Below are 13,946 nucleotides of genomic sequence, written 5' to 3'. Positions count from 1 at the left end.
CATTATTAACAGTCCAGAATGGCAAGTGTTTCACAACAATCTATTCCAGTGAATATGCCCAGTGAGCAGATAACCCTTACCACTATATCAGTACAAAACCTGAACCCATTTTAGTCCAGCAGTAGTGAACTTGATAGTTGAGCACCCTAAGAAGGAGATAGTCACTGTTCCACATAGGGTCTAATACAGTCCACTGTTTTCAAAGATGTAGTTTGAAATCACAGGGGAAACACAGAACTGCCAGTCCTCTACTTAGAATGTATTTTTTACAGCACACTGCCTCTAGTGTGAACTGAACCTAGTGCTCTCCAATCACACCAGCTTCCCCTACAGCCAATACAGAATAGTCTTAAATAGAGTAAAAGATATAGAATCATAGAATATCCCGAGTTGGAAGGGACCCACAAGGATCATCGAGTCCAACTCCTGGAGCCACAGAATTTTTTACCCAAAAATTTAGACCATAAGAATAAGAGCACAGTCCAAATGCTTCTTAAACTCCGACAGGCTTGATGCCATGACTACAGCCCTGGAGATCCTGTTCCAGTGTGCGACAGCCCTCTCAGTGAAGAACCTTTTTGTGATATCCAGCCTGAACCTCCCCAGTTGTAACTAGACACCATTCCCTTGGGTCGTATAGCTGGTCACTAAAGAGAAGAGATCAGTGCCTGCCCCTCCACTCCCCCTCATGAGGAAGCTGTAGACTGTGATGAGGTCTCCCCTCAGCCCACTCTTTTCCAGGCTGAACAGGCCAAGTGACCTAAGCCACTCCTTGTATGTCTTCCGCTCTAGGTCCTTCACCATAGCCCTTCTCTGGACACTCTCCAATAGTTTCACATCCTTTTTAAAGTGTGGTGCCCAAAACTGCACATAGCAGTTGAGATGAGGCTGCACCACTGCAGAGTGGGACAATCCCTTTCCTCAACCAACTAGCATATCAACTAGCATATTCCCATGACTAACTAGCATATCCATAGCATGAAGTCCTTAGTCTACTATTGCTTTCTAGATAAATGACAAAAATGTGAAATTTCGTATCTGAGAAAGGCACAGATACTGGAGATGCACACTGCTGTCAATTTTGCTCTATATGCAACAGACATAGGTAGGTTGAATCAGCATTATTCTCCAAATGTCCTCTTTTGGGAACTTATTATGAACTAATATATTTTGAATGAAATAAGGATGTCTAAGGAAAAGCAAACATTTTAAAAATAATTTAATGTGTTAACCCAAGCTGCAATGTGACAGGCTCAGGCTGTTGTGAAAACCTAGTCAATACATAATATTATTGTATCTTTTGCAGATATAAACTGTATTAAGTTGATATCTGCATAGTCCTTACACTAAGAATTCAATAACTCTAGGTGAAGTCAAGAAAATAGCTGCAAGGTAGTATAAAAATAATCCTATTAGTTTTGTCCCAGATTAGGGAACTCAAACATACATGATATATTTCAGGCAGTTTTTCTAGAGATGAGCTACTCCATGGTTGAAGTCTGACAAAAGACATGATGATTCTTCTTTACTTATCTTATGATAAGTAAGACTTTTACTAATCTTCATGATGAATATTCTTTACTTTTAATCGATTAATTTATTTTTCTGCCTATAAGCATTATAAGCAAGAGCTATGCAGAGTAGGCTGTATAGCTACAAACCACATCTGGATAATGTGAAAATATTTCAGACTTGGTCATATTTTTTTGCTGTTGTTGTTGTTGTTGTTTTTTTTTTGTTTTTTTGTTTTTTTTTGTTTTTTTTTTGCCTACAGTTGCTTCTTCTTATGACTACTATTGCAGCAATACTGCCTGAGTTCAGAGGTGTTGCTCCCTGGAGTCTTATTCTTTTATGAAAAGAAACCTGTCGGTTCAATGGGACAGGTAACAGATGTCTGCAATCTGCTCTCTGCATGGGGCCCATGCCTTCTTTTTAAGCGTTTTCAGCTCTGTCACAACAAGGAAGGGAGGAGAGGTTGAAGGAAACAGGAAACGATGAAATGTCTGTAATTCAAGTTTAAATTCACTTTAAATATCTACTTGTGGTTCAACCCTAAAGACTATATCACTTATGCTGAAAAAAATGGAGTAATAATGAAAATATCTAAAGAGTTTTGTTCTATTCAAACTGAAGCATTTTGACACCTCAATTCAAAGCTAAAATAAGCCAATCTTAAAACAAAGGCTAAACACATCTGAGAATGTAGCAATTTGTACACCCCATGACAAACTGTTTTGCTTTTAATCTGATGTTGCTGTATGCAAAAATAAGCAGAAAGTTTTAAACTTTTTTTTTTAATTTAAATCTGTAGGTTTCAGACTGGAATTACTACTTGCCTTCAACAGCACGGGATCTGGGGAATCTCCAATATTTTAGTAGAATAACTGCATTCTAGTTTCTTTGCTGCCAGTTTGGCTTAAAAATCTTTTCAGATACAGCACATGAAAGGATTTATTTATTTATTTACCTATTTATTTTTTTATTTTGATGTCAGGCAAGATGCTTTACTATGATGACTACAAAGTATAGTTCAGCGCTTCAGCTGAGGCACATGGGATAACATGCTAAAGATTCATTTACCTTCCATTTCCGCCATCTTTTCTTTCAGTGGCCATTCCAGATTAAATAAAAGCATAAGTAAACAAGTTGAAAGGGTATCTCAGAAGTACGTGGTCAAGAACATGATACGAATTGAGTTACAAGGAATAGGAACCTTTTCTGTATACTGATTTCCTCTATATAAGAGAGGAAAATTGACTGATGTTTGAAAATCTCAAAGATGATATACTTAAAACTGTAAATGTAATTTATAAATCCTACTTTAGTTTACCAAGACTAAGAAATATCTTGTATACTATTGGGTGCCAGAGAGTCAAATTAGCATTCCTAATTTAACTGAACATTATTTTAGAATAGTTAATATCAACTTGAATGATTTTTTTAGTTGTTGAATGTTTTCTTTGTTTCCATGTGTATATTCTGGTCACATAACTAATACATCTGTTATTCCCAGCATCAAGTCTATGATGTTTACACAGATCTCCCTGCAGGGCATTTTAGCCTAACTGAATCGTTATTTCAACAGTATGTCCTAGTTTAATGATACTGTTACTTGAAATGCTGTCTTTTGCAAGTTTTCTTCCCCCTGGGGTTAACACAGCCCTTCCACACTGAAAGTAGGAAGTCTGACCCTGTTCTTAAGTAGGAGATGATGGGAAGCAAACCCTGATGTCTTGCACACAGGGTTCTCTGCACTTCAGACCTATGGAGTAGGTACCATGACAGCTCAGATTCTGTTTTTTAAAACCTTAATGCAATGCCAGTGCTGGCTTCTAGTGTGTGTGCTGACGATCATAAGATACGGTTACTTAAAAAGACTTATGAGGATTCATTCTTTTGACAGAAGTGGGAATGCTGTTGTGTTTTCACTTCCCTTCTTTTCTATTTGACCATCACCAAAAGAAATGTTTTTCTCCCACAGATCCATTTTTACAAACAAGTAATGAATATATTACAGTCATTATAAGATATTTATGCTGAGCCCTATTTGTAAAATCATAGAAAGCCATTCTATATATTACAGCTTACAAGTATTTTTAAGTAACTAAGACATTAGTTACTAAGACTGATTAACTCAAGATTCTGAACAGAGGAGACGCATTTGACAAAGGGACCTGACTTCAACTTAATAACAATCTGAAACATACAGGTGCTTCATTGAAAAGAAATGACACAAGGTAGCTGCTAAGTTATTTGAAGACTTAAGAAAGAACAGATTTTTAATTCAAGTGTGTTTACATGTTCTTAACCTAGTTAGAGATTTTTCAAAGACCTAAATGTCTAAACATCTCTAGGCAGCTTAGAAATCCACATTTTATTTAATTTCTTTCCCTTTTTAATAAGTCAGTACTAAGTCTTTGTACTATATACCTAAAAACTAAAACTTATGAACACTGCAGTTTCAAAATGTGTCAGAGTTCATAATAATTAGTCACCTACTTCCAAAGTATTCTACAATGTTAGTAAGTAGTGATTAAAAAGTCCTTATAAGCCTTGTGGTATGTGCTCTTTTTCATTTCGAGAAGGTAAACAAGTGCAGAAGGATTCTGTTTTCATACACAAGTACAGTGTATCAAGAGTTTCCATACTGGTATTATCTATTTATATATGAAACATGGCATCAGCATGTCAAGAAATGTTCACAGGAATATAAGGATCATCATTACCAGTATTCAAGGCTTTTTATTTATTTATGTGTTTATTTATTTATTTATTATTTAAGATTCTCCAACCCCAAACTTAACCTACATAACATCACTGAAGTAAATACAGTACCTTTGGGTTTCAAAAGACCCCTGCATGTAGCGTAAACTCACAGTTTCTTTTCAGTGAGAAAGCATTTTATATATTAATTTTCAAAGTAGAACCTTAGGGCAAGGATCTGCTTTACAAAACTGAATGATAGCTGTGGGATTGCAAAACTTTGGAAAATCAGGCAAGAAAAAAATAACAAAGCTACAAAAGAATTAATTTTAAAAGTAATGAGAGAGATTCACAAGTGACAATGCAGGATTTCCAAATAAGTGCTATTAACCGTGGAGTGCACTATGAATCTGACCTGAGATGCGCTTGCTGATCCTAAATCATTTAGATCACACAGAAAATTCCACACTGGTGAAAAAAAAAAAAAAAAAAGTGGTAAAAAAATAAAAATTAAAAAAAAAATACATTCTTGTGGTTTCACAGACATCTAAATAAGAGTTTTATTTTCACACACTGCAGGAAAATGCTGCTACAGCATATTATGGAGCATTGCCACATGCTAATAACTGTTAGTGGAACAAACTATTTGTGAGCTAACGTCTTTTGGAAAATTCTGTTCAACAAAAATAGAAATCCACATTTTTTTCTTACTACACAAAAGAAGTAACTTTAAAAAAAAAAAAAGCAGTGTCTATTACAATACTTTGTTCAAGTCTTTACATTCTTTTTTAGAAATGCATTATCATTCTAAATAGTCTTTCAACACACAGAGAATCCTTCCTTTTTTTCAAGTTCGTTCAATACCACTGTACCAAAGCACACACAGACTGGAACTATATATTTTTGCAATTAATTTCTTTAAGATAATGTTAGAAACCTCAGGTTTCTTAAAATATAGATGAATTTCAAGGTGAGCCTGCTAGCAGATGTTATTAATGGCATATGATTTATTGTGACATGAAATCTGATCTGAAACTCATGTTATTAGCCGAGCTTTTTATAAATTATAATTGCCAACTGCTGAAAATATGCAGAAAGACCACTGATAAACTAGCTTCATTTTCAGGGCCTAGAATATCTGCATTTGCTAAATGTCCAATATCTTTCTGAATGAGTATGATACATTTGGATGTGCAGGCTTAAGTTCAGATCTTTTCACAGTATAATTCTTTCAGAATGAAAAGAATCGAAGGTAGAAAGTGGTCATATAACATAAATGTTTAGTGTGGAACTTAAAGAGAAATATATAGTTTGGTTTTCATATGTCATTGCATATATGCTAAACAGATTGAGTATTTTAGGAAAAGAGCCCCCATCTTGGACTGTTAAGTGTAAAATTTATACTTGCAACATGAAAACTGTAAGTTAAATAATATTCGAACATGTTCAAGCATTACTCTCTACAGTCATAATGAGGCTGCATAAACAGCATATTTTATCATCCTAAGGTCTATGAAGATTGGCATCTAAACAAGATCTTCCAGTTGACCCTGATGGAGAACCGAAGAAAGTCTGTAGATATGACAAAACATTTGTTTCAATAATTATTTATTCATATTAATTTTATCTTCCAAAATAACTTCACATCTTACTTTCCTCTCCTCATGTGCCTTTACATGTCAATTAAAGTTTCTGAAATGTTGCTTTTATCCATCACAACTGATTGCTAAATTACCTAAATAGAAAAACATAAGCATAGCATTGTGAATATTATCTACTCAACAAACTAGATATTGAAATTAGGTGAATTTACAGTACATTTTGTAATACACTTTTAATTTCCAGAAAAGCTCTGAGATAACATTCCAAATTCAAAAAGCAACACAAGGAACAGATGCAAAGTCTCATTCCTGACTTTTTTACATATCCAAAGCTATTTAATGATAAAAGCATTTATGTGTAAAGTGGCATTCACTTGACCTTACTAAGAGTATATATGGAAGAGCCCCCTGTCAATGTACCAGTGTGCGTGTGGGAATGAAACATAAGGATCACCATCTGCAGCTGTCTAATAAGTGTTCTTCAGTGCCTAATGGCAAAGTGTCAATTCATGGATCCTCAGTTACCACAATGCATCATCTTGTCCATGCTAGTCTTACAAGTCAAACATTTTGCATGTGAGAACAGTTTATTTATAATGCTATTCATTTCAGTTGAAATACCAGATATGAAACAGTTATGCTACAAGCAGTCTGGGAGCATATACTTAATATAAAATGCACTGATTTCCTCTCTTTTATAAGAATCAATATTTTAAAGGCTGTGCAAAATTTAACCCCTTACAGAACATACTATAATGAAATGGAAATAATCTTTTCATATGCAAGCATTTTGAGTTTCTTACCTACTGTTGAACTTCTCTGGATGTTTTTCTCTCATTATATGGAATCTGTGGGCAATTGAAGCATCCTAGCAGGAAAAAAGAAAACCATAAATCTACTATAACAGGAAAATCACAAAACTGTAAACAAGGCATATTGTTTTAAGGTGTTTTATTAACTACTATTTTCAACAAGAGCAATACTCTGATCACTTAGAAAGTTTACAGGCACACTGTTCCAAGACTGAGATCTATCTGAATGTAATTAATTTATTACACTTGTTACAGTCTCCATTATTCCTTTTTAGAAATCAGACATATTACATTTACTGAAAGAGGCTTCAACTTCTTTATAGCAAACATCATCCACATCCAAAGAAGGTTTACAATAGCACCATTAACACAGTTCTTTTTCTTTTTGTTGTTGTTGAAATATTAAAGTATATGAAATCTCTTGCTTTAGAAAAGCTAAGTGACAGACTTAACTGAGTTATTATGCACATACAGCTTGATATTTGTGTAAGACCAAATCAATAGCTTTCTACAGAATTTGGTAGAAAAATGAAAATAACTGCTGAGATATCTTTGCTCTATATCAGGGTGGAAATGATCTGTGGGGAAATGGTTGTTAATATAATAAAAGAGACTTTTAAATTAAGTACATATTATTAAAGTGTTTTGAAAAAATAATAAATGATGCTAATAATAGAATCAAATGTGTATTTGAAATTAAATACCAAAATGAAAGATGTGTGTAACATTTTAAAGAAAATCAAATCATTGTAATGGTGGAAGTTGCTGAATATAAAGTATTTTGAACTGCTCTGCTAGAATCGGTTTTCACAGCATTTATATCGCAAGTATGAAAGTAATTTTTTTCTCAGGTATGAAAATAATTTTTTCCTCATTCTAAATAATGTCATATTTATTTCAATTAATAATTCATTAAAAAAGATATGAGCTGGGAATTAAGAAAGTACAAATTTTTTCATCTTCTAATGTATGTATTAAATGAGGTGTGAGAGTATGAAATCTACCAACTCTAGTCTTGCAGGAGATAGTAAACATTGGATCATGTTTTCATAATTATGTCTTAAAATGCTGCATATATAAGAATATACATATGCAAACTGTTAGTTTAGTTAGTAAGAATTTTAAATGAGTTCTAGTTTCCATGTAAATAGTTTGACAGAAACTACAAATACAATATCACTATATCACTATATCACTATAATCAGCTATAAGAAACAACTTAAAATATTATAGAAATATAAAAATTAAGAATTTGAGAGAAGTATCAAATTCAGTATGAAGTCTATTTCTAGCAATATTTTAAATTATTTTCAAACTATCAAAATTAACAAATTAAAATTGGGGGGAAAAGGAAAATGAAATACTTTACTTAAATTTTACCTTGTTGCTGATTCTGAACATGATTAAGATATTTTGTTTAAAATCATTTTTTATTTAAACATATCAACTTTAATATAATTAATATAAATTATATTATATATTAAAGCAAGCAAGTATTTAGTGCAGGTATATAGGCACCACTAACATCAAACATGGCTACAAAACCATGACTAAAATAGCTCCTTATTTACTAGAATCTTAAACAGGGTACCTTTCAGTGAACAAAGTAATCCAGCCTCTGGGCTTGGTTTATTAAATCACAGGTACGTTAGAAAATAAATGCATGAACTATGTCCAAAAAATTATTCAGATAAATTGAATATTTTTATATATTTTTTTAAGATTATGAGTAAAAGGCAGTAAGTGATTACATTTGTGATTACTACCTATGTAAGGATGTAGAGTGCAGAATGTTTTTAGCAACATGACTTGTGATCAGTGACAAAATAAAATCTACTAGTGGCATCGTTAGATGTACTGACTCAATTGAAAAACTCACTTTATTCATGATCTAATTACGCAGTTTCTAAAAATGAATACAATTTGATGTTTTATGAAGATTAAATTTATTTTTCTATCATCTTTGACAATGGAATTTTTATTTGACACTTTACTGTCCCACAAGGACATGAGAGGAAAAAGCTCTAGGGACTGAACTAGTGTTAGTCATAAAATGCACAGTAGTTCTGTCCTGTCATCCAAACTGTTATCAGAAACTTGTCAAACTACACTTATAATTACTTTAAATTTATTTCCATGTGCAATGCAATTTTACAAGGTAAATATCCACAAATATCCAGGTGATCCCACTGTTCTTGAAGATGGATAAAATATAGCTGACAGTAAACCCTGAGACGTCACTCTGCTAAACAAAGCCTGCCAACTGAACTAAAAAAAAACTCTGTTGACTCTAGGAAAAAAAAAAAACAAAAACTTATTATTCATACGTTATCCCACATTAGGTGTGCCAACATTAGAAAAGTACATTTGTTATCCAGTTCTATATGAAAAAAAATAAAAGAAATACTGTTGTGGTTAACTGTTAATTTTCTCTAAATTGAAACAAAAGAAAAAGACTCAAGACAAAATGAATAAAGGAGTAGTAGCATATTTGACAGAAACTAGGAAACACTAATCAAGGACTAACTGTCTAATGAATGAAATGAAAAGGCTAATGTGCTTACTCATGCATAACAAATGCAAGGCACAAACAAGCTAGGGATCAATGCCCACTGCAGATGGCAAACAGGCAGTTGTTTCTATGCAAGGTTGATTTGATTGAATTTTTTCCCCTGCCTGAACATTTTCTGACTCCAAAATAGATCAACTAACTTAATGAGCTGAGAGGAAAAAAAAAAAAAAGTGATACACTGATACACATAGCTAATTTTGATGTACCCAACATGAGATGGACACATGTCAGAACAATTTACAGAAACTGCTGAAAGGCTATGGCTTTGTTAATGGAGACTGTTAAAACAGACTAGTTACTATACACAGATAAATTCTAGATAAGCCCCACAGGTAAGTAGGGATGCTGCTAAGGCTTTCAGGTAGTTAATACTACCTGATGGCTCTTTTAAGCCCTTGAATGCACAGCCCTTAAATTCCCTAGACAAGGACTTCATCCCATCTACAACTCCATGCTGTAGAATAATCTGAAACCAGTCCATGCTGGTTGCTCGTTAACAACATCATCCTTTGTTTCAGAGAGGAGAATAAAAAAAGAAAAAAAAAATGCCTTTTTTTCTTTCTTTTTTTTTTTTTTTCAAATATCTGTAATCTTTTATTTGTTAAGATAGTAACATATAAACTAGTATAAATAAAGAACAACCGTAACAATTAAAAGAGCAGGAATTTGAGAGTGGGTAGAATGCAAGTTCTGTCTTCTTAGAGCTGCAGGGATTACCAGATATTGTCCCTGAATCCTAAGGAACAACTATTACAAGTTTTGCATTTCTGGGTGAAGAGAGCAGAGGGTCCTTCATAGATCATGCTACATTTGAAACAGGATTTATTTTAGTAGACTTTAGTCATTTCAAAAAGAGGCATCTAGCCTACGGTACTCGGAGCATAAAACTGTTGTTGAACCAATGAAAAAATTATTTTTGTGTCATGAGCAATACTGAAATCACCTAACTATACTGAAAAACAAAGCAATATCTACATTTATGGTAAGATGAATATTGTTTATATATTGTCATCTTAATAATGCTAGCATTTCCTGGTACCTGATATTGTGGATGGCCAGTCAAATTTGAGACTTGATTTTTGTATTTGATAATAAAATTGATGTAAAAGTGAAAACACAGGAGTCAGTAAAGCAAACTCAAATGCTTCTTGCATACCTAGCAAGGTAACAAGTGAAGGGTTTTTAAGCCAGATCACTTGACAACCAGATATTAGTCTATAATTAATATAATCTGAGAGCATTATATTATTATTTTTTATTAATAAATCATTCTTTATGATTTATGGAATAAATCTTCTGGAATACTTTTTTCCAGAAGCACTACACCTGAATATATATTTTCTATTTTTAAATAGTAACACACTATAAGTGCACAGAAGCTTAACTAAAATTCTCAGGAGCTTTAATGTTAATAATAATCTGAGGAGATACAGTGCTGCCAGGCCAGTTGTGAGGTGAAAGGAGGAAGATCTCATGCAACCACTGTAATATGAAAGTAACATTTTTCATTACATCCATACATAAAGGTCATCTTATACCTAAAGCATTGTAATACTTTGTACCAAACATCCAAGATGGAGATATCTTTCAGGAACACTTTGAACACATCTGAAAAAAAAAAAGAAAAACACAGCATCTTGTTCTCTTTTGTATGTCTCTCTTTACTTTAGAGAGCTTCAATTCACTGCTGCAGTATTCTGAAAGCAGAGATGAAGAAATGTGCAAATATTGAGGAACATGAGATGCAGTTTATCCTGATTTAAATTCTACTATTTTTGTGGTAACAAACTTAAAAACTTATTCTTAAAAAAAATATTTTTGTATCCCATAAAGATTAGTTCTGGACATACGTGTGGTGAACATGCAAACACATGCACATACAAACACCCCTAATTTAAACCTGCTCAGAATCTGAAGTAGCTGGACTATCCTTTTATCTCACTCAGGTTTGTTTAAAATCCTGACAGTGAAGGTAAGATAGAGAACAGACAGAGCATATCTGAATCTACTCCTAGGAAATGGAAAAAATATTTTAATTGAACTAGGACATTTCTCAAAGTGACCTGCCAAGAAGAAAAGAAGCTTAAGTTGCTACACCTCTTTAATACCTTATGATTGACTTACACACATATATATTCATCTTTTTAATGGGTATTAGCATTACCGGAAAGCAATCTGAAGCAGTCTTTTCAGAGGAGTAACCTTATACATTGTGAATAACCTTATAGAAAGATTAATGCATTTAATATATGTCTAACTATAAACTCGCTGTGATTAAAATTCCCATTAAATAATAATTTTTATGCTGGTGAACAAACAAATGACCAATGTGCACCTTCTCTGGATATAAATGGTCTGATTATTTTTTCCTAAGATTCCTCTTTAATTAAGGCTTAATGGATCCAGAAGACTAGGAAGCTTAAGGGATAACTCAGTAACCTGTAATCTTTGGATCAGAATTCAAATCTAACCTGAACAAGCAGTTAGCTCACATCACTTATTAATGTGGAATAGTATAGATGAAGAAAAAAAATATTACCGCAAACAAATTAGAACAGTTTGCTATAGTGACTTAAGGAGAAAAATTATTTTCTATATTAATGTCCTTATGTTTGTGTATTCCACTTTCTGCACATGCATACAAAGCAACAACAAAAAACGCCACCAAAACACAAAAAATATTCTTTGTTTTTAATATTACCCACCTCATAATAATCACCTGTCTCAGATGAGCAAATAATATGGCTAGTACTGAAACATTAAAATGATCCAAGTCTAGAAAAAGGTACTCAAGAAGCTTCATGTCCTGCCTTACTTGAATCAAGCTGTCATCATTTTAATTTTGATTCCCAGATATTTTTGCTTAAATTATACACATTAACCTGAAAGACTAAGTAAGAGGTCTTCTAAAATAAATAAATAAAATTCCACCAATACATTAGTTTTTGGTGAAAATTCTGATTTTCTAGTGATATTCTGAGCCTATATCTCTAAGGAAGGTGATAGCTTGAGAAGATGATAGCAAGAAGAGCTTTCAAGCTTTTTTTGATATAGCTAACTAAAATATAATGATAATCCACTATTTTAAGAAAAATCTGAGAAAAAAAAAAAAAAATCTGAGAAACTTGTGTTCCTGGTTTTCCAAGAAAAACATAGAAACTGTCAAGCTAATGCTATTCATTTTGCCAGTGATATTCTTGACAGCCAGCCCTCTGATGGTCATATTTAAATAGATTTCAGCTGTACATATATTACTAAGTCAAGTGACAGTTCACATTTGAAATACTCATTTAAATAGAATCATAGAATCAAATATCTCTAAAACCACGATGAAACATGAGTATCCACAGTCTTTATAAAGGATGGGCAAAGGACCCAAGGATGGTATATCTTGAAGTTTTAATTAAATATTTATAGCAGGCCCTCACATGTAAGTATATGCTCTTTCTTTTGAAGTCTGATATGTTTCTGATACTATACATACATAAATTCATACTAGAAATGTTTTGTACAAGCAAGCTGGAATCCATTTTGCAGGAAAGGATGTTTGAGGGGAAAAAAAAAAAAAAAGTTCTGCTTATGCTTATTTAACTAAGTAACATACAACTAGTGGGCATGTACACAGATTGTCTCATCAGAATTTACTACAGTAAACTGTCAGTTAACTCAGGGTGACCAGGTGTCCCAGCTGTGCAGAGGCCAGTCCGGGGCCTACTCCTACAAGATAAGCCTTTGTACCAGTATCTAAAGGACTCTGAACAGCTATTTGCTTTTTAGAAACTTACACTAAATTTCTACGTATCCATCTTTTAAGTCACCATCCAAATTCTAGGACCATCAAAGCAAATTCTACGACCATCAAAGGAGACTCGGAGATAAGACAGATAAGGTGACAGAAAGGACTAGATGACTAAAATAAAGTGTGCCCTAAGACTCAATGATGCCAAGGGCATGCACACTGTAACATGAGCTCTGCTGAGGATGTTGCACATCTTCTTTGTATATGGTCACACTAAATTTGCTGTAACTAGAGAAGGGTTCTTCTAGATCCATGCTGAGTGTTTATGTGGTCACTAAAAAGAGAAGAAAAGTGATCATATGGCAATTAGCCAACATAGAGGGTATATTAAATATTTTGTATATTAAAAAGATCTCTGTGGTAAAACTTTAGTACTATTTCTGATAACTGCTGATGGAAATCTATGTTGAAATTGTCTCAAATTATTCTGCACAATGAGTTTGTGCATAAAACAATCAAGGTCACAGCTCAGATTGAAAGTCAATATAATCAATACAGTGCAATGAAAGTGGATGTTACTGTAGCTGTTCTCCAGAAACATGAAGTAATGACTTACAGATATATTCAGTAAAAAGCACGGGAACAGAGTTCACATTTAGAGACCATCTAGCTTGAAAGAAATGCCTAGACTTTCAAGTCCAGCACATTAGCAATTCTGAGGAAAGTGAGTAGTTCTCCCACAAAATCCATTAATAAGCAACTTTTTGTGAAATACTAATTATTGCCATCACACTAAAAATAAATATAGAGAAAAAGACATAGTTGGGATAAGGAATAATTGTTTGTACAATTGAAAAGTTAAACTCAAGTTAAACTCAAAAAAAGTTAAACTCAAGTTAAACTCAAATTGGTTTTCAAACATTGTCTTAATTAAAAAAAAATAAAATAAAATCCTTTGGGACATTTTCATCTTGAGTTTAAATTAGGTTGGCATTAGAGTAGTATTCTTTAGAGGCTAA

The 13,946-nt window shown here is 33.0% G+C and overlaps 1 protein-coding gene across 20 annotated transcripts in view; it reads right to left on the bottom strand.

Moving 5' to 3' along the window:
* Window positions 1–13,946, bottom strand: part of DGKB (diacylglycerol kinase beta) — a 402,254-nt gene that overhangs the window by 134,435 nt on the left and 253,873 nt on the right. For all 20 annotated transcript variants that reach the window (XM_072033589.1, XM_072033592.1, XM_072033593.1 and 17 more), the window contains one exon: window positions 6,608–6,672. In XM_072033589.1, the coding sequence (XP_071889690.1) occupies window positions 6,608–6,672 (65 nt within the window). The remainder of the gene's footprint in view (window positions 1–6,607; window positions 6,673–13,946) is intronic.

This window comes from Anas platyrhynchos, chromosome 2, assembly GCF_047663525.1.
Source record: "Anas platyrhynchos isolate ZD024472 breed Pekin duck chromosome 2, IASCAAS_PekinDuck_T2T, whole genome shotgun sequence".
NCBI lineage: Eukaryota > Metazoa > Chordata > Aves > Anseriformes > Anatidae > Anas > Anas platyrhynchos.
Note: the sequence above shows the minus strand (reverse complement) of the source record. Positions and strands in the feature narration are given on the sequence as shown.